The 17,380-nt window shown below is 54.3% G+C and overlaps 2 protein-coding genes across 2 annotated transcripts; one reads left to right on the plus strand and one right to left on the minus strand.

Annotated features, from left to right (window-relative positions):
* The first annotated feature begins 257 nt into the window (after positions 1 to 257).
* On the plus strand, positions 258 to 3,007 carry INSL3 (insulin like 3). The gene is made up of 2 exons (XM_081092450.1): positions 258 to 1,343; positions 2,462 to 3,007. Exons 1-2 carry the CDS (start codon positions 932 to 934, stop codon positions 2,674 to 2,676), a joined length of 627 nt encoding a protein of 208 aa, XP_080948576.1. The 5' UTR covers positions 258 to 931; the 3' UTR covers positions 2,677 to 3,007.
* Positions 3,006 to 8,126, minus strand: B3GNT3 (UDP-GlcNAc:betaGal beta-1,3-N-acetylglucosaminyltransferase 3). Its single transcript, XM_081092438.1, has 2 exons — positions 7,430 to 8,126; positions 3,006 to 5,852 (listed from the first exon to the last, which is right to left on the minus strand). Exons 1-2 carry the CDS (start codon positions 8,009 to 8,011, stop codon positions 5,283 to 5,285), a joined length of 1,152 nt encoding a protein of 383 aa, XP_080948564.1. The 5' UTR covers positions 8,012 to 8,126; the 3' UTR covers positions 3,006 to 5,282.
* Positions 8,127 to 17,380: the final 9,254 nt, after the last annotated feature.

A 17,380-nucleotide genomic window follows, 5' to 3' on the forward strand; every position in this document is an offset into this window, starting at 1 on the left:
AGGGAGGGAGACAAACACGGAGCCCTCTCAGCCCAGGAAGAGCCACCTGCTTTGGTGAAAAGTAGTGAGTCGGGGTTGCAGGGCTGCTTTAAACTTGAGCAAGACCAGCTCTTTGGCTCAGGCTCTCTCTGCCTTAGCTTCCGTTCTTGGTAAAACAGGGTCCTAAGGCCTCCCGGGCACCAGGGTGCCACCCAGTAGGTGCTGAGCCACACTTGTCTGGGCCCTTCAGTCCCTGCCCAGCCCAAGGGGACCCTAATGTGAGAGAGGCAGAGCAAGCCAGCACCCCCATCCCGGGGCCCAGCCTCCTGAGACCTTGGGCAAGTGTGGGGTCCGCTCTCCGAGCCTGTTTCCTTATGTGCACCCTCCTAACAAGACTCCAGATATCCCCGGTCTCAGCTGGCTGAGCGCCACACCCACCCCATGACATTATTTCTCAGTTTATCTATTTCACTTCTTTCAAATAGTTAAGACTGATAATAAAGACTCCTCAGCCAGCAGTCCAGTTGAGGTGGGGACACCCAAGGCCCTGCCCAGGGAGAGAGACCCTTGCCGTTTCGTGTCCCTCTCAGCCAATCAATAACAGCGCGGTGGCTGGACCAGCCCCTGAGCTCATTACGAGTACAAGACGCCATCAGTCACCATCCGGGAAATCTGAGAAAATAAAGGTTTATTATTTACTTAGAACGTGGAAATGACACAACACACGTGGGGCCACAGAGCCCAATGGCAGGTGGAGGGAGAGCATGGTCAGGTCTGGGGTTCTGCTTTGATTGGCGTTGAGGATTGAGGCCTACCGTAAGAGTGGTCATTTAAAGCATCAAAGAGAAAAAGCGAGGGGCCCAAATGGCCAGTTACCAGAATCAGCCACGATCTCTCAGACAGGAGCCTCGCGGGGAAGGGCGCCTGCGCCTCATCCAGCTGCTGGGCGGAGATGGCCATCATGGGGGCGGCTGCCTCCACAATCAACGCTTCATGGAGTCAGGCGCTAGCATTACAACAGAGAACACAGCGTCAGGGCTCACGCTGGATTCACCCTGACCCTGACCCTGGCCCTGACCCTCTCACATGCCTCCCCCTCCTCCAAGGCCCCCAGCTGGGCCGGCGGGGAGCCTATAAGCCGGGTGCCCGCTGGGCTCAGGCGCTTCCCGCCGCCATGGACCCCCGCCCGCTCCCCTGGGCGCTGGTGCTGCTGAGCTCGGCCCTGGTCGTGGCGCTGGGCCGCGCGCCCACCCCGGAGGGGCCGGAGAAGCTGTGTGGCCACCATTTCGTCCGCGCGCTGGTGCGAGTGTGTGGGGGCCCGCGCTGGTCCCCCGAGACCGGGCGGCCAGTGGCTGGCGGAGACCGTAAGTGGGGCGGGCGGGGGCCGTGTTCCTGGGTTTCTCAGTGGGCACGGGGCGCTTGTGGGCTTCGGGGCGCGGGCGGGTGGGTACGCGCGCGGGGCGGACCGGGGTCCACCTGCCGGCCGCTGGCGGGCGCAAGTCCGTAGCAGAGGATGCTCTCCCCGCTGGGCGGGAACCGGCGGAGGCCTAGCGGAAGAGTCCTGCAAGTGCAGTCAGATCCTCCACCCCTTCAGGACTGTGATCTTCATGCATTTTTGCATTAATTTTGATTTTTTTCTTTTTCTTTTTTAAAAAATATATTTTATTGATTTTTTACAGAGAGGAAGGGAGAGAGACAGAGAGTTAGAAACATCGATGAGAGAGAAACACCGATCAGCTGCCTCCTGCACATCTCCCACTGGGGATGTGCCCGCAACCCAGGTACATGCCCTTGACCGGAATCGAACCCGGGACCCTTCAGTCCGCAGGCCGATGCTCTATCCACTGAGCCAAACCGGTCTCGGCAATTTTGATTTTTTTAAAAATACTGCATTAAAATAGGATTTATTTTGATTGTTTTGGCACTACCAGTGCTCACTCTCCTCCCCTAGCCCTGGCCCTGGTGCAGAGGGCGTTACATAGGTTTGTGTACATGTGTGTCACACACGTGTGTTCTACGTGCATGTGTCTGTGTGACATGGGTGCAGACAGGTGTGTAGAGGTGCACATGGCAGGTGGGGGCAGTGGGAGGGGGTTTGGGGGCATGCTACTTGTGTGTGCTCATCCAGGGCTGTGCTTGTGTCCATGTGTAGCCACTGCCTGCACACCCATGCACATAAGTGTGTCACAGGCCACCTCTGCTGTCTTCTACTCTGGGAAGTGCCCGTGCGCCCATGTGTTGGGTGGCACATGTGTGTGTGCACTGCAAGGGGCTTGAGTGTGGGTCAAGCGTGCACACACCTGGATGGTTGATGAAATCTGTGCCCGGTATACAGTAGTTACTTAATAAGTGCTCACTATTTGTGTGCATGATGAGTGTTTGGGGGGGCACTTAGCAGGATGTGAGCATGCAGGGGTGTGCACACAGAGTGGGGGTGTCTTCTGGGGTCCCCTATCTATGCTGAACTCTACCCTGTCCCCAGGTGAGCTGCTGCAATGGCTGGAAGGACGACATCTCCTCCATGGCCTGGTGGCCGAGGACCAAATGCTGGTACTCGACCCACAGCCCCTGCCCCAGGCCTCTCACCATCACCACCACCACCACCACCATCGCCGGGCAACTGCCACCAACCCTGCCCGCCACTGCTGCCTTAGCGGCTGCACCTGGCAAGACCTACTGACCCTCTGTCCCCACTGAGCCCTCCTAGGGCAGGGCCTCGGGGAGTCAGAGACCCAGAAGTTCTGGTTTGGTGACCTCCTGAAGCCATACAGCACCATAAAGCCCCCTATCTGGGGGATTGTTGATTACATCCTGGGACAGGGGACTCACCACCTAGGTCACCCAACTTTTATGGGGTCAACTCAGGGGGGTGGGGGGCACCCTACCACCCTGGCTTGGAGAATCCTTGATTTACAGTGTCAGACACGGAGGGTCAAATGTTCTCACCTCCAAGGAGCCCTCTCTGCACTTGTAAACCCCCATCTTGCTGTCTCCCCAATAATAAATAAATAAAACTCCTGCAGACTTCAAAGCAGCTTTATGGCATTTTCTCAAGAAAAAGGGACCAACCTAGGTCAGCCCTCACATGGGCTTGGCCCCTGGCAGCCATAGGCCCACCAACACTTCTAGGAGTTTGACAACTTGATTCATCACAAGAAATAATGGGGAAATTAAGGCCCAGCGAGATGACTGCTTGCCAAGATCAGACAAGGTAGGAATGGCCAGGTGTAGGATTCAAATCCTGGGAGGGCCTTAATGTCATTTAATGCCCACTTAATGGTATACACACACACACACACACACACACACACACACACACACACACACCTAAGTTAGTCACAGTGGATATTTATTGATTCAATTCTGACCATTCTTCTCACTTACATCCTCCCTTCATCCTGAGATGGGGATCCTATGATATAACCTCCTTGCTATAAGGTGGGTCTGTATCTGCTGACCCTTCCCATGGGTCTGGGAGAAAGAGTACCGGGCACAGTGTGCAACACACAGTAGGTGCACAATAAATACTTAAAGGGAGAGGAGGCAGGATAGAGGACAGCAGAGGCACAGTCCTCACGGGAGGAGAGGAGGTTGGGTGGGATTGGGCAGGGGCCTTGCCTGAAGCAGGAGCCTGAGGTGGGCCCAGTGTCCCTTGCAGACAGGAGCAGACTCAACCCGTGTCTTTCTCTCCCAAGACTGTCACCAAGCTGGTAGTGAGAGTCAGACTTGGGTTATATAAGCTTAGGGCAAGTGGGAGCCATGGTGGGTGTGTGAGCAGGGATGAGGTAAGGTCAGATCAGCATGAATGAGACTCCTGCAGGTGTATATTTTCTATTGGAAATGAGATTTTTATAAATAAATGTAGATTGCCCTGAGTTAAAACTTGTAAATAACTTAAAAAAAAAAGACCCCAGGTCTTCAACAAACATTTTATTCCCTGAGGACCCACTTCCCCGTCTGTACTCTGCTGCCTGAGGTGTCCTGCCACCACCCCAATGCCTGGGAGGCCCAAGTCCCAGACATCTGTCAAGGCCAGCAGAATTGGGGTTCACCAGTTCGCTTAGATCTCCCTAATCAGAAAGACACTGGTCGGGTGGCGGGGTAGTCCTGGGTCCCAAGAGCTCAGGGCCACTCGAGGATCTGAACCTCCTCCTTCTCAGGGCACTGGGGTGAGTGTTTGCGTGGCCTTGAGCCCAGTGAAGACCCCTCTGGTCCCAGTACTGTTTCCTGAGTTCTTGGGGATCCCAGGTGTGGGGCCTGGGGCCTGCTGGGTACTCCAGACTGAGTCTTCATAGCCTGAGACAGACCACTGCCTCCCTCCTCTGGCCACTATTTCCACCACCAGAGCACTTAATACCACAGGCAGGGAGGGGGCGGTCCCATTCGGGGCCTCTCTGACCCCTCCTACCATCTGAGGGTCCAAGGCCCTTCCCCTCGCTGAAAACTGCTTCTCCCTTCAGCTGCTTGCGACCTCGGGAATTCCCCATTGGCCGTGAACCATGGCCAGACCTCACCCACGATTACCTGCAATTCAGGCATGTGGCCACTACTTAGGGGCCAGCCCATGATCAAGGTTGGGGCTGGGATGTGGGACTTCATTTTTTTATTGCTTTTAGAGGAAGGGAGAGGAAGAGAGGGGTAGAAACATCAATGATGCGAGAGAATCATTGATTGGCTGCCTCCTGCACACCCCCTACTGGGGATTGAGCCTGCAATCCAGGCATGTGCCCTTGACTGGAATCGAACCTGGGACCCTTCAGTCCACAGGCTGATGCTCTATCCACTGAACCAGACCGCCTAGGGCTGGGATGTGGGACTTGGACTCAAATGGGCTGGAAGCAGCAGCAGCAGCAAGTGCTTCTGCCAGTAGCTGAGAGTCCAGGAAGGATGACGAACCTGGTCTCAGCAGTACTGGGTGAGTTTTGAAGGATGTGTAGGAATTTGCCACAAAACTATTCACTAATCAGCCCTGGCCAGTGTGGCTCAGTTAGTTGAGCACTGCCCCGTGCACCAAGAGGTCACTGGTTTGACTCCTGGTCAGGGCACATGCTGGGTTTTGGGCTCAATCCCCAGTGGGGGCACGCAGGAGCCAGCTAATCAATGTTTCTCTCTCCCTCTCCCTTTCTCTCTCTCTCCCTAAAATAAATAAAAGCATATACGTATATATAAAAAAAAAGCAAACAAACAAAACTATTCACTCATCACACCTCCCTGGCACTTTCCTATGCCCCAGGAGGACAAAGGTCTCTTCCTGGGAAGAAAATGTCCCCCCCTCCTGCGGGGTGGCGACAGGAGCCCAGGGGCTAGGGCCCCGACCCCGCTCTGAAGATCTGCCTGCGCTTGCCACAGGTGAGGTTGGGCTGGCTCAGCGCCTCCCACATGAGCCACATCTCGTACGGCAGGAAGCGGTGCACCAGCAGCAGGTCCCGGTAGAAGCAGGGGTCAAAGGTGGACAGCCGTGCCGAGGGGGCCCAGATGCCGGCCGTGCGGATGCCGCTGTGCGAGGCGGGCTGCAGGCCCGCGTGCTTTAGGCACATGCCCAGGAAGACGTCGTCGATGGGGAAGAGGTCGAGGGCGGGGGCAGCCCGGCGCAGGGCCGCCGCCGTGAAGCGGGACAGCAGGAAGCCGCCCCCTCCACAGTAGGGCGGGTAGTGCTCGTCCTCCGTCACTATCTTGGGCACGTAGTACTTGCTCCAGGAGGCCCGGATGGGGCCCACGTACTGGATGAGCTGCCCCACAAAGAGGTGGTGGTCAGGGTCGTGGCCCTGCAGGTAGGAGACCATGTTGTCCGTGTGTGCAAAGACGTCATCGTCCCCGTTGAGGATGAAGCTGGCGTTGGTGCACCGCGTCTCCTGCCACTGTAGGAAGAGCACCTGCAGGGGGGCGGGCAGGGCATGTGGGCTGAAGGGCTGGGACAATCAGCCTCCTCAGCCCATCGAGACCAGGGGAGGATATGTCCCCCAGTCAACCCAGCCTGGGTTCCAGGCCCCCCACCCCCACCCTGTGGGGTGACCTCAACCACCAACTGCTCATCTCTGTGCCTCAGTTTCCAACTTTCCATTCAGGCCTCGTCTCAGGGCCTGCCTGCAGGATTGTGGGGGGTCCATGGAGATGATGTTGGTTAAAGCGCCAAGAGAATTGTCACATTTATGTTTATTGCCATTCCTTCCCCCTCTGCCTGGTCGGGCGCTGCTGTTGTATAATTACTTGTGTGGTTGTCATTGAACATCTACCTCCCCTGCCAGACTCCGGTTCCCCCTGGGTGGGGGCTGTGTCTCCTACCCGGGCCATGTTCCCGGCAGCCATTGTGGGCTCAATGCCTCACGGGGGCTAGATTCATGTCTAAGTTAATGTTTACCATGCCCTTGGGTGTTTTGTGTTAAGATCATGGCATGTTGAGGGGTTCTGGCCCTCTGCTTACTTTGGCTTCCGTTTCCTCCATCATGACCTTTGCTGCCTGCCAAGTCATGTCCTCAGGGCCTGCCCTGCTTTGAATCCCTAATGCAACCACAAGCAGTACATGTCGGTCTTCAGTCCCATTTGCAAATGAGGAAACAAGCTGTCCAGTGACGATGCCCTGAGCAAGGTCACATAACACAGAAGTAGCTCCTTGAGATCTGAACCCAGACCTGTCTGTACCTACGAAGAGCAGGAACCTGAACTGGATCTCCACTCAGCTTGCTCCACCCCACCCCCAACCTGCTCGATCCTTGGAGCTGCCGACTCCTGCTCTGCATGCGGATTCTCTCTACCTGCCATGGGTTCTTGTCCATCAAAAATGTCTTTATTGCCCGGCCAGAGTGGCTCAGTTAATTGAGCATTGTCCCAGGCACCCAAAGGTTGCCAGTTCAATTCCTGGTCAGGACACATACTTGGGTTGTGGGTTTATCCCCAGTTGGGGAGTATACGAAAGGCAACCAATCAATGTTTCTCCCTCTCTCTCTCCCTCCCTCACTTCTTCTCTTGAAGCATGCCCTGGGATGAGGATCTTTTTTAAAAAAAAGTCTTTACTGAGTACTCACTGCACAGACTAGACCTCATGGGGAGACAGAACCAGAAGAAATAAACAAGACACGTTCTGTCCAGTACCCGCCTCCCCCACACCACTGCCAATATTACTTGAGAGCCTGGCACTGGTCCAGGTGCCTAATCTCATCTCATGTAACCCTTACAGCAGCCCGCAGAGGTGGATGAGTCCAATTAACACCCCAAGTTCCCTGATGAGGAAACTGAGGCACAGAGGGGGTGAGTCACCATTAAGGGCAACACGGAGCCTGAGTTTCAGCCTGGGTCACCCCCACCCCCACCCCCGAGAGGAAATGGACTTCGGGCGCCATGTAGACAGTAGAGGGGGTCGGGTGGGGGGGATGGGTCTGCTGGTCCCCACGGCGCCCTCGGAGGCGATGCGGGGGACCTGGGCCGGAAGGACAGGGGCCGCCCCGCCAGCTACCTGCTTGAGCGTGAGGTTGAAGAAGGAGTCGTGGAAGTCCCACTGCAGGATGTCCCCGTGCACCCTGGCCTCCATCGCCAGCAGCTGGTTGACCTTGCGGGCCTCCTTCGGGTCCGGAGCCGTACCCACCAGGAAGAGACGCCGCAACAGGACGCCCCGCACCTCCCGCTCGCGGCCCCACGTGCGCCGCACCAGCTCGCGGCGCTCGTAATTGCTGGGCGAGGACTTGATGACCAGCAGCAGGAAGACGGGCCGCGCGCACTTGCCCAGCGGCGCGTCCTGCAGCAGCGGGAAGTCGCGGCAGTGCCGGTGCAGCAGGAAGTCGCGCACGTGCGGCGGCTGCTCCGCGAAGTCCGGCCGCTGCGCCGCCGAGGCGTTGGCCCGGCAGGGGGCGGGCGGGGGCCGGGCGGGCGGAGGCGGCCAGGTCACGGCGCCCCGGGGGTCTGGCGGCTCCTCCAGGCGCCCGCGGGGGCACGCGGCCGGCGCCGTGTGCAGACTGAGGAGGAGGAAGAGGAGCGAGAAGGCGCAGAGGATGACGGCCAGGACCGGCTCTGTCCGCAAGGACCGGAAACACCTCATCATGGTCTCCAGGTTTGGGATCGGTCCAAGGGGACGCCCGGGGCGGCTCCTGGGGCGAATACCATTCACTGACGATCCGGGATGGGCCCAGCACTTGGCCGGAGACACCTGCGGGCCCCAACACCTGTTGCAGTGAACAGGTGCTCAGGTTAGTGACATACTGACATTCACCCCATCGGGTCCCCCACACCCCATCGCCTCTAGCGCCCCAGCCCAGGTTGGCTCTGACAGTTGCCGGGGATTCTGTGTTTACAAAGGAAGCCGAGGCACAGGAATGTAACAGAGAGAGCGCCAGGCTCAGCCTGCCCAGAATCCGCCCCTCCATATCCAACCTGGTCCCCCTCACGTCCCTGCCCAGGGATGGCCCAGGAGCCTCCCAGATGCGGGGTGGGGGGCAGAGAACTCCCTTTCTACCAGTTGAGAGCTGCTGGGATCCTTCTTGCTTCCCTTTCACCTGCCCCTCTAGGAAGCTCTGAGCTCTGGGATTCTGATACAACCATTCCGTTCTTCTGGACCATAAGACCTTTATACAACGGACCAATCGAGCAGTGTCCGTTAAATCTGAAAGCCTATCCTATACAATAACGGCCCAGCGACCATAATGGTATAACCACCAGAACAGAACGACTGCTCAACCAGTTGCTATGAGGTGCATTAACCACCTCTCGGTCCCTACTCACCTCTGCCCGCCGCCCCCCCCCAGCCACCCCCCCCCCCCCCAGCCCACAGGCTCCAATCGCTGGCTGGTGAGTAGGGAACCGGGGTGGGTGGTGGTGGGGCTGGACGGCCAGACCTCTTGGTCCCTCCCCCTGGCCTGCAGGCTCCGATTGCAGGATGGCGAATGAGGAACCACAGGAACTGGGGTGGGTGGCGGAACTGGGGACTGGCAAGCGGGGAGGGGGCGGGGGGATGGCCCTGATCGAAGGCTAGGCCTAGGGACCCTACCTGTGCACGATTTTGTGCACTGGGCCTCTAGTTATATAATAAAGTAGGTTTTCCAAATGCATATGTTAAAAAATTAATAGATTTGCCCTAATCGGTTTGGCTCAGTGGATAAAGCATTGGCCTGCAGACTGAAGAGTCCCAGGTTTGATTCTGGTCAAGGGCATGCACCTTGGTTGTGGGCACATCCCCAGCACGGAGTGTGCAGGAGGCAGCTGATAGATGTTTCTCTCTCATGGATGTTTCTAACTCTCTCTCCCTCTCCCTTCCTTTCTGTAAAAAATCAATAAAATATTTAAAAAATTAATAGATTAGTTTATCTGTTTTTACTTATGTAGACATGTTTGTGTAATTAAAATTAAGTATGTGCCCTAGCCAGTTTGGCTCAATGGATAGAGCGTCGGCCTGCAGACTGAAGAGTCCCAGGTTCGATTCAGACCAAGGGCCCATACCTGGGTTGCGGGCTTGATCCCCAGTAGGGGGCGTGCAGGAGGCAGTTGACCAATGATTCTCTCTCATCATTGATGTTTCTATCTCTCTCTCCCTCTTTCTTCCTCACTGAAATCAATAAATATATTTAAAAAAATAAAATAAATAAAATTAAGTATGTATGGCCCTGGCCGGTTGCTCAGTGGTTAGAGCATTGACAGGTGGACCTGAGGGTTGCAGGTTGGATTCCTGGTCAAGGGCATGTGCCTCGGTTGCAGGTTCCCCAGCCCGGGTAGGGGCTCATGCTGGAGGCAGCCAACTGATGCATGTCGACGTTTCCCTCTCTCTCTTCTGCCTGCCCCCCCTTCCACTGCCTCTGGAAACCAATGGAAAAAATATCCTTGGGTGAGGATTTAAAAAAAAAAAGTATGTATGAAAGTTTCATTTCACAGAAAGGTTTTTAATATGTATTGCTGTAATTTTAAATTTATACTAAATAGGTGTCGTCAATGCGTGCACTCACCAGTCACTGTAAGTTAACAAAAGTGCACGTGGGAGACTGAGCCAGTTGGCATTGAAACTGCTGCAGAAAGTCATTCATGCACAAAAGAACCAATTACCGCCGAAACCGGTTTGGCTCAGTGGATAGAGCATCGGCCTGTGGACTGAAAGGTCCCAGGTTCGATTCCGGTCAAGGGCATGTACCTGGGTTGCGGGCACATCCCCAGTAGGGGATGTGCAGGAGGCGGCTCATCGATGTTTCTCTCTCATCGATGTTTCTGACTCTCTATCTCTCTCCCTTCCTCTCTGTAAAAAATCAATAAAATATATTAAAAAAAAAAAAGAACCAATTACCGCGCAATGTGATTCTAATCATGCCTGGGACATTGTTTAAGAGCGGTGACTCTTGGGTTTAAATGTGGAGACTGCCCTGGCCGGTTTGCTCTGTGGCTGGAGCAGCCAACTGCAGACCAAAGGGTCTCGGGTTCGATTCCTGGTCAAGAGTGTGTACCTGGGCTGCAGGTTCCCCAGCCCTGGTAGGGGTACATGCAGAAGGCAAACAATCGATGTGTCTCTCACATTGATGTTTTCCTGTCTCTCTCTCCTCCTCCTCCCTCCCTTCCACTCTCTCTAGAAATCAGTGAAAAAAATATCCTCGAGTGAGGATTAAAACATTCATTGAAGTCAATATTTATTGTGTCTGTATTCCGCCTCCTGGGAGCTGGGGACACAGTGGTGAACAGGCACCAAGTACCTACAAGTCTCTGCCACTATGGAACCAATACTCTCAAGGGGGACAAACACTAAATTCAAAACCTTGATGGAATGATACAAGGTGCCCTGGCCGGCTTGGCTCAGTGGATAGAGCGTCGGCCTGTGGACTGAAGGGTCGTGGGTTCGATTCCGGTCAAGGGCATATGCCTGGGTTGCAGGCTCCATCCCCAGTAGGGGGCGTGCAGGAGGCAGCCGATCAATGATTCTCTCTCATCATTGATGTTTCTATCTCTCTCTCCCTCTCTGAAATCAATAAAAATGTATTTAAAAAAAAAAAGAGATGAGACAAGGCAACAAGAGGCAAGGGAGAAAATGGGGTCTGGTGGCAGGTCTGGCTTTTGAGGGCTGGATGACATCGAAGCTGGGATGTGAGCGTGTGGAGGAGCCAGCAGGACTGAGGTTTGGGGGGAGGTGCCCCAGGGGAGGGAACAACAGGTGCAAAGGCCCTGAGGTGGGAACCAGCTGGAGAGCCTGCCTGCAGGGGGCACAGAGCCTGTCTTGTTGCCGTGGCATCCCCGGAGCGGCTGCCAGTTCCCCGGGGGTTCAGCTTCTGGCAGGCAGACTTGGGAGACCCAAAAGGCAAACCATCTGGGGATGAGACTGTGAACTGATGAATGAGACACAAGAAGGAACTGAATCCCTACAAGGACGTCTTCCCGCGCTGAAGAGTGGCCCGCGTCCAGGTAGGCGATGACCCAGGAGCCCTCTGGGCAGACGGGGCAGATCCCTGAGCTCCAAGGATGGGGAAGACCTCATGAGCTACTGTTGGAGCCCGGGTGTAAGCTGACACGGTCCTTGCACCTGCAGGGGCTAGCAAGGCTGGGACCCTTACCCACACAGTCTTCCCAGACTTGTTTGGATGGCGGTTATCAGTCGAATGAGAGCAACCTCTGTAGAATGAGAACAGCCTTTCATGGCTTACCAAGAAGTCTGTAACTATTTACTGAGATTTGCTGTACCAAGAACTTGTCCTCCTCTGTCTTCCCTTAGAGATTAAGAGGAACAAAGAATAGATTCCTCTTGACAGACCTCCTATTCAGTGTGTGTGTATAAAAGGCATTGCGTGGTTAATAAAGCTGCTGCAGTCCCTCCATGGAGCTGTAGTCCTCCCGATCCCGCTCTCCTGTCTTTCTTTCTTTTCTCAATCCCCACCTCCCTACCTCAGCCCGGCTCAACCTGTCAGGCTGGCCCTGACAAGCCACAGCACCAAGACGGAGCCACCAAATAGTAAGTCAGATGAGAGATGCCACAGCATCTCCTGGCCACAGGGGTGCTGGAGGCCCCAAAGGCTGGGAGACAAGGACGCGCCTGAAAACCCACCTCCCAAGCCAGTAGAGGAGTTTGCCCTCAGGGACGCGTGGCAATGTCTGCAGACATTTTTGGTTATCATGGCGTGGGTGGGGTGGGGTGGCGGTGTGGGAGGCCAGGGCTGCTGCTTCACATTATGCGGCCCTGCCACATAAAAGCCCCAAATGTCAACATTGGCAGCATTGAGAAACCCTGGTCTAAACCAACAGAAACCAGGATGGAGAACTCAAGATGAAGGGTGGTCAGAAAAGGAGAATTTGGGAGTGAGCAAAGAATCGTTTTAAAAATATATATATAGCCCTGACCGGTTTGGCTCAGTGGATAGAGTGTCGGCCTGTGGACTGGAGGGTCCCAGGTTCGATTCCGGTCGAGGGCATGTACCTTGGTTGCGGGCGCATCCCCAGTGGGGGGTGTGCGGGAGGCAGCTGACCGATGTTTCTCTCTCATCAATGTTTCTGGCTCTCTATCCCTCTCCCTTCCTCTCTGTGAAAAATCAATAAAATATATATTTAAAAAATATATATATATATATTTCTTTATTGATTTAAGAGAGGAAGGGAGAGGGAGGAAGAGATAGAAACATCAATGATGAGAGAGAATCATTGATTGGCTGCCTTCTGCACGGCCCCCTACTGGGGATGGAGCCTGCAATCCGGGCATGTGCCCTTGGCCGGAATCGAACCCGGTACCTTTCAGTCCACAGGCCGACGCTCTATCCACTGAGCCAAACCGGCTAGGGCTGAGCAAAGAATCTTAATATAGGTTTATATAAATTCACCATATGGACTACTTATGAGATTTACTACTGCTTATTTATATATTATTTATATGTTTATTAAACATGTATTCAATAAAAAAAATCAAACCTAAATGGCCAATGCATTCTGTAAGTTCTAAACAAGGGCTCCAAAGCAAAGGAAGACAGCTCTGCAAATACAAATAGTTACAACTCAGCCAAACCTGAGGGCTGGGGAGGGGAAAAGCCTGACAGGAGGTAGCCCAGTTACGTATATAATGGCTCGTATGACGGGGATCAGAGAGTTAGGGCAAAATAGAACCTCAATTATTTCCATTAATGCCTGTTCCTTTCCTTGCATTCTTTTTTTTTTCTTTTTTATTTGTCAGAACTCTTTGCATATGGAACACCCTTTGTTGGCTGTCTGCATTCTCAACTTTTTCTCACCTTGTCTGTCTATCCTTTCTCTAAACGGAGGGGTCCCAGGGCTCTTCCACCCTGCAGGCCCCCATGAGGTTCCTGATGGAGTGAAGAACTCGTCAGAGGCTGGCTTCTCCTCTCCCCTGCACAAAGACCTCCATTAATGCACCCAAGATCTGCTTCCCTTTTCCATCCACCAAGGGCCTCTGCTAACTCACGGTCTCTTAAAACCTCAATCAGGAAATGATGCCAACCTCACGATATCGCACAGCTAGGTTGGATTGAGAAAGAACCCCGGGGCCTCCCTTTCGGGAGGCCTGAGAGTGCTGACGATTTGCTGGCCCAGTGAACCTTGCCAGGTGCCTCTGTGGGCTGTGCCCCAGGTAGTCATTAACCTGTCCTCACTGTCTGAAGGGGCTGGGGCCCCACACCTGCCGTGGGAGACCTTGGGACTCAAGGCTTGGCTTCGCCAAGGAAGGGATGCCTCTTGGTATTACTTCTGGGCAGCAACTCTAGGACCACAAGAAGCTCCTCTCGGGCTTGGGTTCGAGTCCCCAATCCCCACCCAAGATCCTGCTGTCCATCCTCTCCAGGTCTCATTATAAAACAAAACGACTAGCATTGTTGAAGCCCAAATAGCTGTTTAGTCTGAAGTTCACAGGGTCTGAACAACTCTGGGGGAGCCTTCGCCCCTACTTTATAAAGTGCTTGCTTCACATTACCACAGAAACAACCATTTTGTCTCCAGGTACTTCAGCCCTAACGGTCTCAGCAGCTCTTATCCCAAAACACACATATGAAAATCGTTCATTTATTTAACAAATAGCCTCAACCCTGAGCCTGGCCCCTTGGAAACCCCTACTTTAGGGGAGATAAATCCAGACACCGGTGGGATCAGGGCTGGGCCAGAAGAAGATACCAGGATACTGAAGCTGAGGCTTTGAAGGATGAATAGGAGTTCACTAAGGGCATGGAAAATAAGGCATATTCAAGGAATTGCAAACAGTATATTTTGCTGAAAAGTAGAATTTGGAAAAGGGGTGATTTCTGAGGCTAGGGGATGTGTGGCCAGGCCCTGTAAAGACCTTGAATGCCATGCTGAGAAGTGGGACTGTCTCCTGGGGGGTGGGGGGAACCATGGAGGGCGTGTGAGCAGGGAGCAGAAAACTCAGATTTAGATTCGTTGTTGTGTGCTGCCCTTTGCCCCGAGTTGACCTCCGCAAGTTGCTTCGCCTCGGGAGTCTGTTTCCCCATGAGGAAGTGGGAGAGCTGAGACACCCGTCACTTGCGATTGTGCATCAAAGGGCGTGGCTGGGACAGGCCATCCTGCTCTGGGCTGATTGCCCTCAATGCACTGGTAGGATTTCACCAGAACCCACTTCCTCCAACAAAACAGCCATGTGTTTCCATTGGCCAAGAACCTCTTGGGCTGCCTCTGCCAGGTGTGGGTCCTCTCAGGCACCCGCCTCCCCTGATATCTCCCCACCACCAGGAACTCAGCCGCCTCTCATTTGGTCCAGCCACACTAACCTCTTCACGGTTCCCCAACCGCCCAGGCCAGCCCTTTGCACTGCTATTCCTGGAAGCCCTGCCCTCCTGTTCTTGCCCTTAGTCTTAGGACTCAGCCCAGTCACTTCCTGGGAAGCTGACCCTCCCAGCTAAATTACCACACTCTGGCTTTGCCTCTCTCTGCAGCTCTCGCCACCGTTGGACAAATCTACTCACTTCTCTCCTGTCCATCTCCCCAACCAGCCTGGACCCCAGAGGTGGGCCGGGGGTCTTATCCCAACAGCGGTGCCCCCACTTGATGCTCACTGGTGTTTGTTGCCAGGGGCAAGGATATAATGATCCACATGCTAGCCATTTAGTGCTTCACTTCAGCCTAGTTCCTCCGAAGGTGACAGCTGCCCTGGGGGGTGGGGGTGGGGTGGCCTTGAAGAGGATTCAGGGGGCAGGACCAAGAGGCACTGAATATTCCCCACTCTAAATATTCCTCATGTGCTAACGGGCCCCATAGTCACAGCACTGAAACATTCAGGAAGTTTTTAATGAGCAAGAAGTGTGACTGTTAGGGAAGGGCTGAATATTAATGACTCGCTAAATATGCAGGGGGCACCCCGTATTTACAATACATGACACAGTTGTAAAGCAACGACTGATAGTTGCCAGGCACATTCATGATGCACCAAGAAGTATTAATACTGTCACAATGAATAGGAACAAGCCACTGAGCCGCCCCGAGGCACCAATATAGACAGTCATTGCTCCTGCAGTTCACCAACAGTCTCCAGTCCAAAGGCCTACGCTCTATCCACTGAGCCAAACCAGCTAGGGCTCCTCACCTTGTCGTCGTCACTGTCATGGGCGAGGCCGGAAAGGCAGGGAGGCTAAGATACATGGGGTGTGTGCGAAAAACACCAGGTGGCAAGGACCCCAGGGCTCACACCCTCGGGGCCTGGCCCTGCTCCCTCCGCACCCTGTGCGATTCAAGACCATGGGGACCTGCCTGACACTGACTTGGAGGCCTCAAGGTGACCCCAACAAGACGCTCCCACTTCCCAAATGAGGAAACGAAGGCTTGGAGGTGAGTCTTGGGTCCCTCTCCAGGCCCATCAGACACATGCTCGTCCCCCTCCCCACCCTCGCTCCAGCTCCAGGGACCCACAGGCCTGAGTGCCTCCAGCTTCCAAACCAGGAAAACAACAGCTCATGCCCTCCTTGTCCAGCAGCTGGTGCCCTTGAAGCAGCCTGGTGCCCCTGGGGAAGGACATCCTGGTACCCCTGGGCTTTGGAATCGCTGCCTGCAAAGTTGGAGGGTGTCAGCTGCCAACTCACGATTAGCCCCCAACAGGCGCTCAGTATCAGCCTCACTGCATGGTCGCTGCTCCCGCACGTCACCAACAGTCCCCTGGGTTTGGATGGGGGTGTGGGACGTTTTGGGGCTGCTGAAAGGAGAGGTGAAGGGTGGAGGTGACAGAAGCAGCTGGAAGAACCGTACTTGTGTGCCCAATGACCTACGTCCTGGGACAGGCTGGAGGCCAAGCAGTGGCCTTTACTCCGCCATTCGCTTATGAAGTGGCAACAATGACAATATCACCATTAGTCACCACGATCACGTGTACACTCATGACTGCTCTGAGCATCTGGTCTGAGCCATGCCCTGGTCTAGGTTCTGGGCACGCAGACCACTTTACAGAGACATGCTGTGCTCACGGGGCTGATGTGCTAATGGGGGCAGAGAGGCCGTGAACAAGACCATTTTCTGGGGACTCAAGAATGAGAATCAGGGGGGAGAAACCAAGATGGCAGCATAGGTAAACACCAGAGATTGCTGCTTCGCACAACCACTTCAAAAATACAACTAAAAGACGGAACGGACATCATCCAGAACCACAGGAAGGCTGGCTGAGTGGAAATTCTACAACTAGAAGGAAAGAGAAAAGCATACTGAGACTCAGAGGAGGCACAGTGTGGAAGTAAAATACTAAGGTGCGGAGTGCATGCGGAGCGGGCTGGCAGCTGAGGGCGCGGTTATCGTTTTCAATCGGGAGGGAGTCTCAGGCTCTGAGCTCCAGTTCCGGGCGAGTCTCTGGGGACCCAGACTCAAATGGGAGAAGCGGGACTGTCTGGAATCGGTCGGAACTCGAGGGCAGCTTTCTCCCCGAGGTACTTGCAGCAATTGCTGGGATACTGAGAAGCAGAGCCTCTGAAGGCAGGACTGAGAGCAGCCATAACTGCTCGCTCCGCCCGCCCTGTTGATCCCCTGGGACCCAACCCGCCCAAGCCTTGCACAGAGGCATTTGCTGGTTAGCCTCAGGCAGAGGCTAGATTAGCACCTCCCTAGAGATCCAGCACAGAAGTTCTCTCACTGCAGACACAGCTGATTCTCACAGCCAATTGGCCTGGAGGTCAAATCCCCCCAATGTTACCTACAACAATCAAGGCTTAGCTACAACAAGACTGCGCACAAAGACAACAAGGGGGTGCACCAAGAAAGCATAAAAAATGTGGAGACAAAGAAACAGGACACAAATGACAGAAATGGAGGAAAGCAAACTGCTGGATATAGAGCTCAAAACCACACTTTTAAGGTCTCTCAAGAACTGTCTAGAAGCCGCTGATAAATTTAGTAAGACCCTCAAAAAGACTGGTGAGACCGCCGATAAATGTAGTGAGATCCTCAAGAAATCTAGTGAGACCCTCGATGTTGTGATAAATGACCAACTAGAAATTAAGCATACACTGACTGAAATAAAGAATAC

Source organism: Myotis nattereri (assembly GCF_964212035.1).
Source record: "Myotis nattereri genome assembly, chromosome: 5".
Classification (NCBI taxonomy): Eukaryota; Metazoa; Chordata; class Mammalia; order Chiroptera; family Vespertilionidae; genus Myotis; species Myotis nattereri.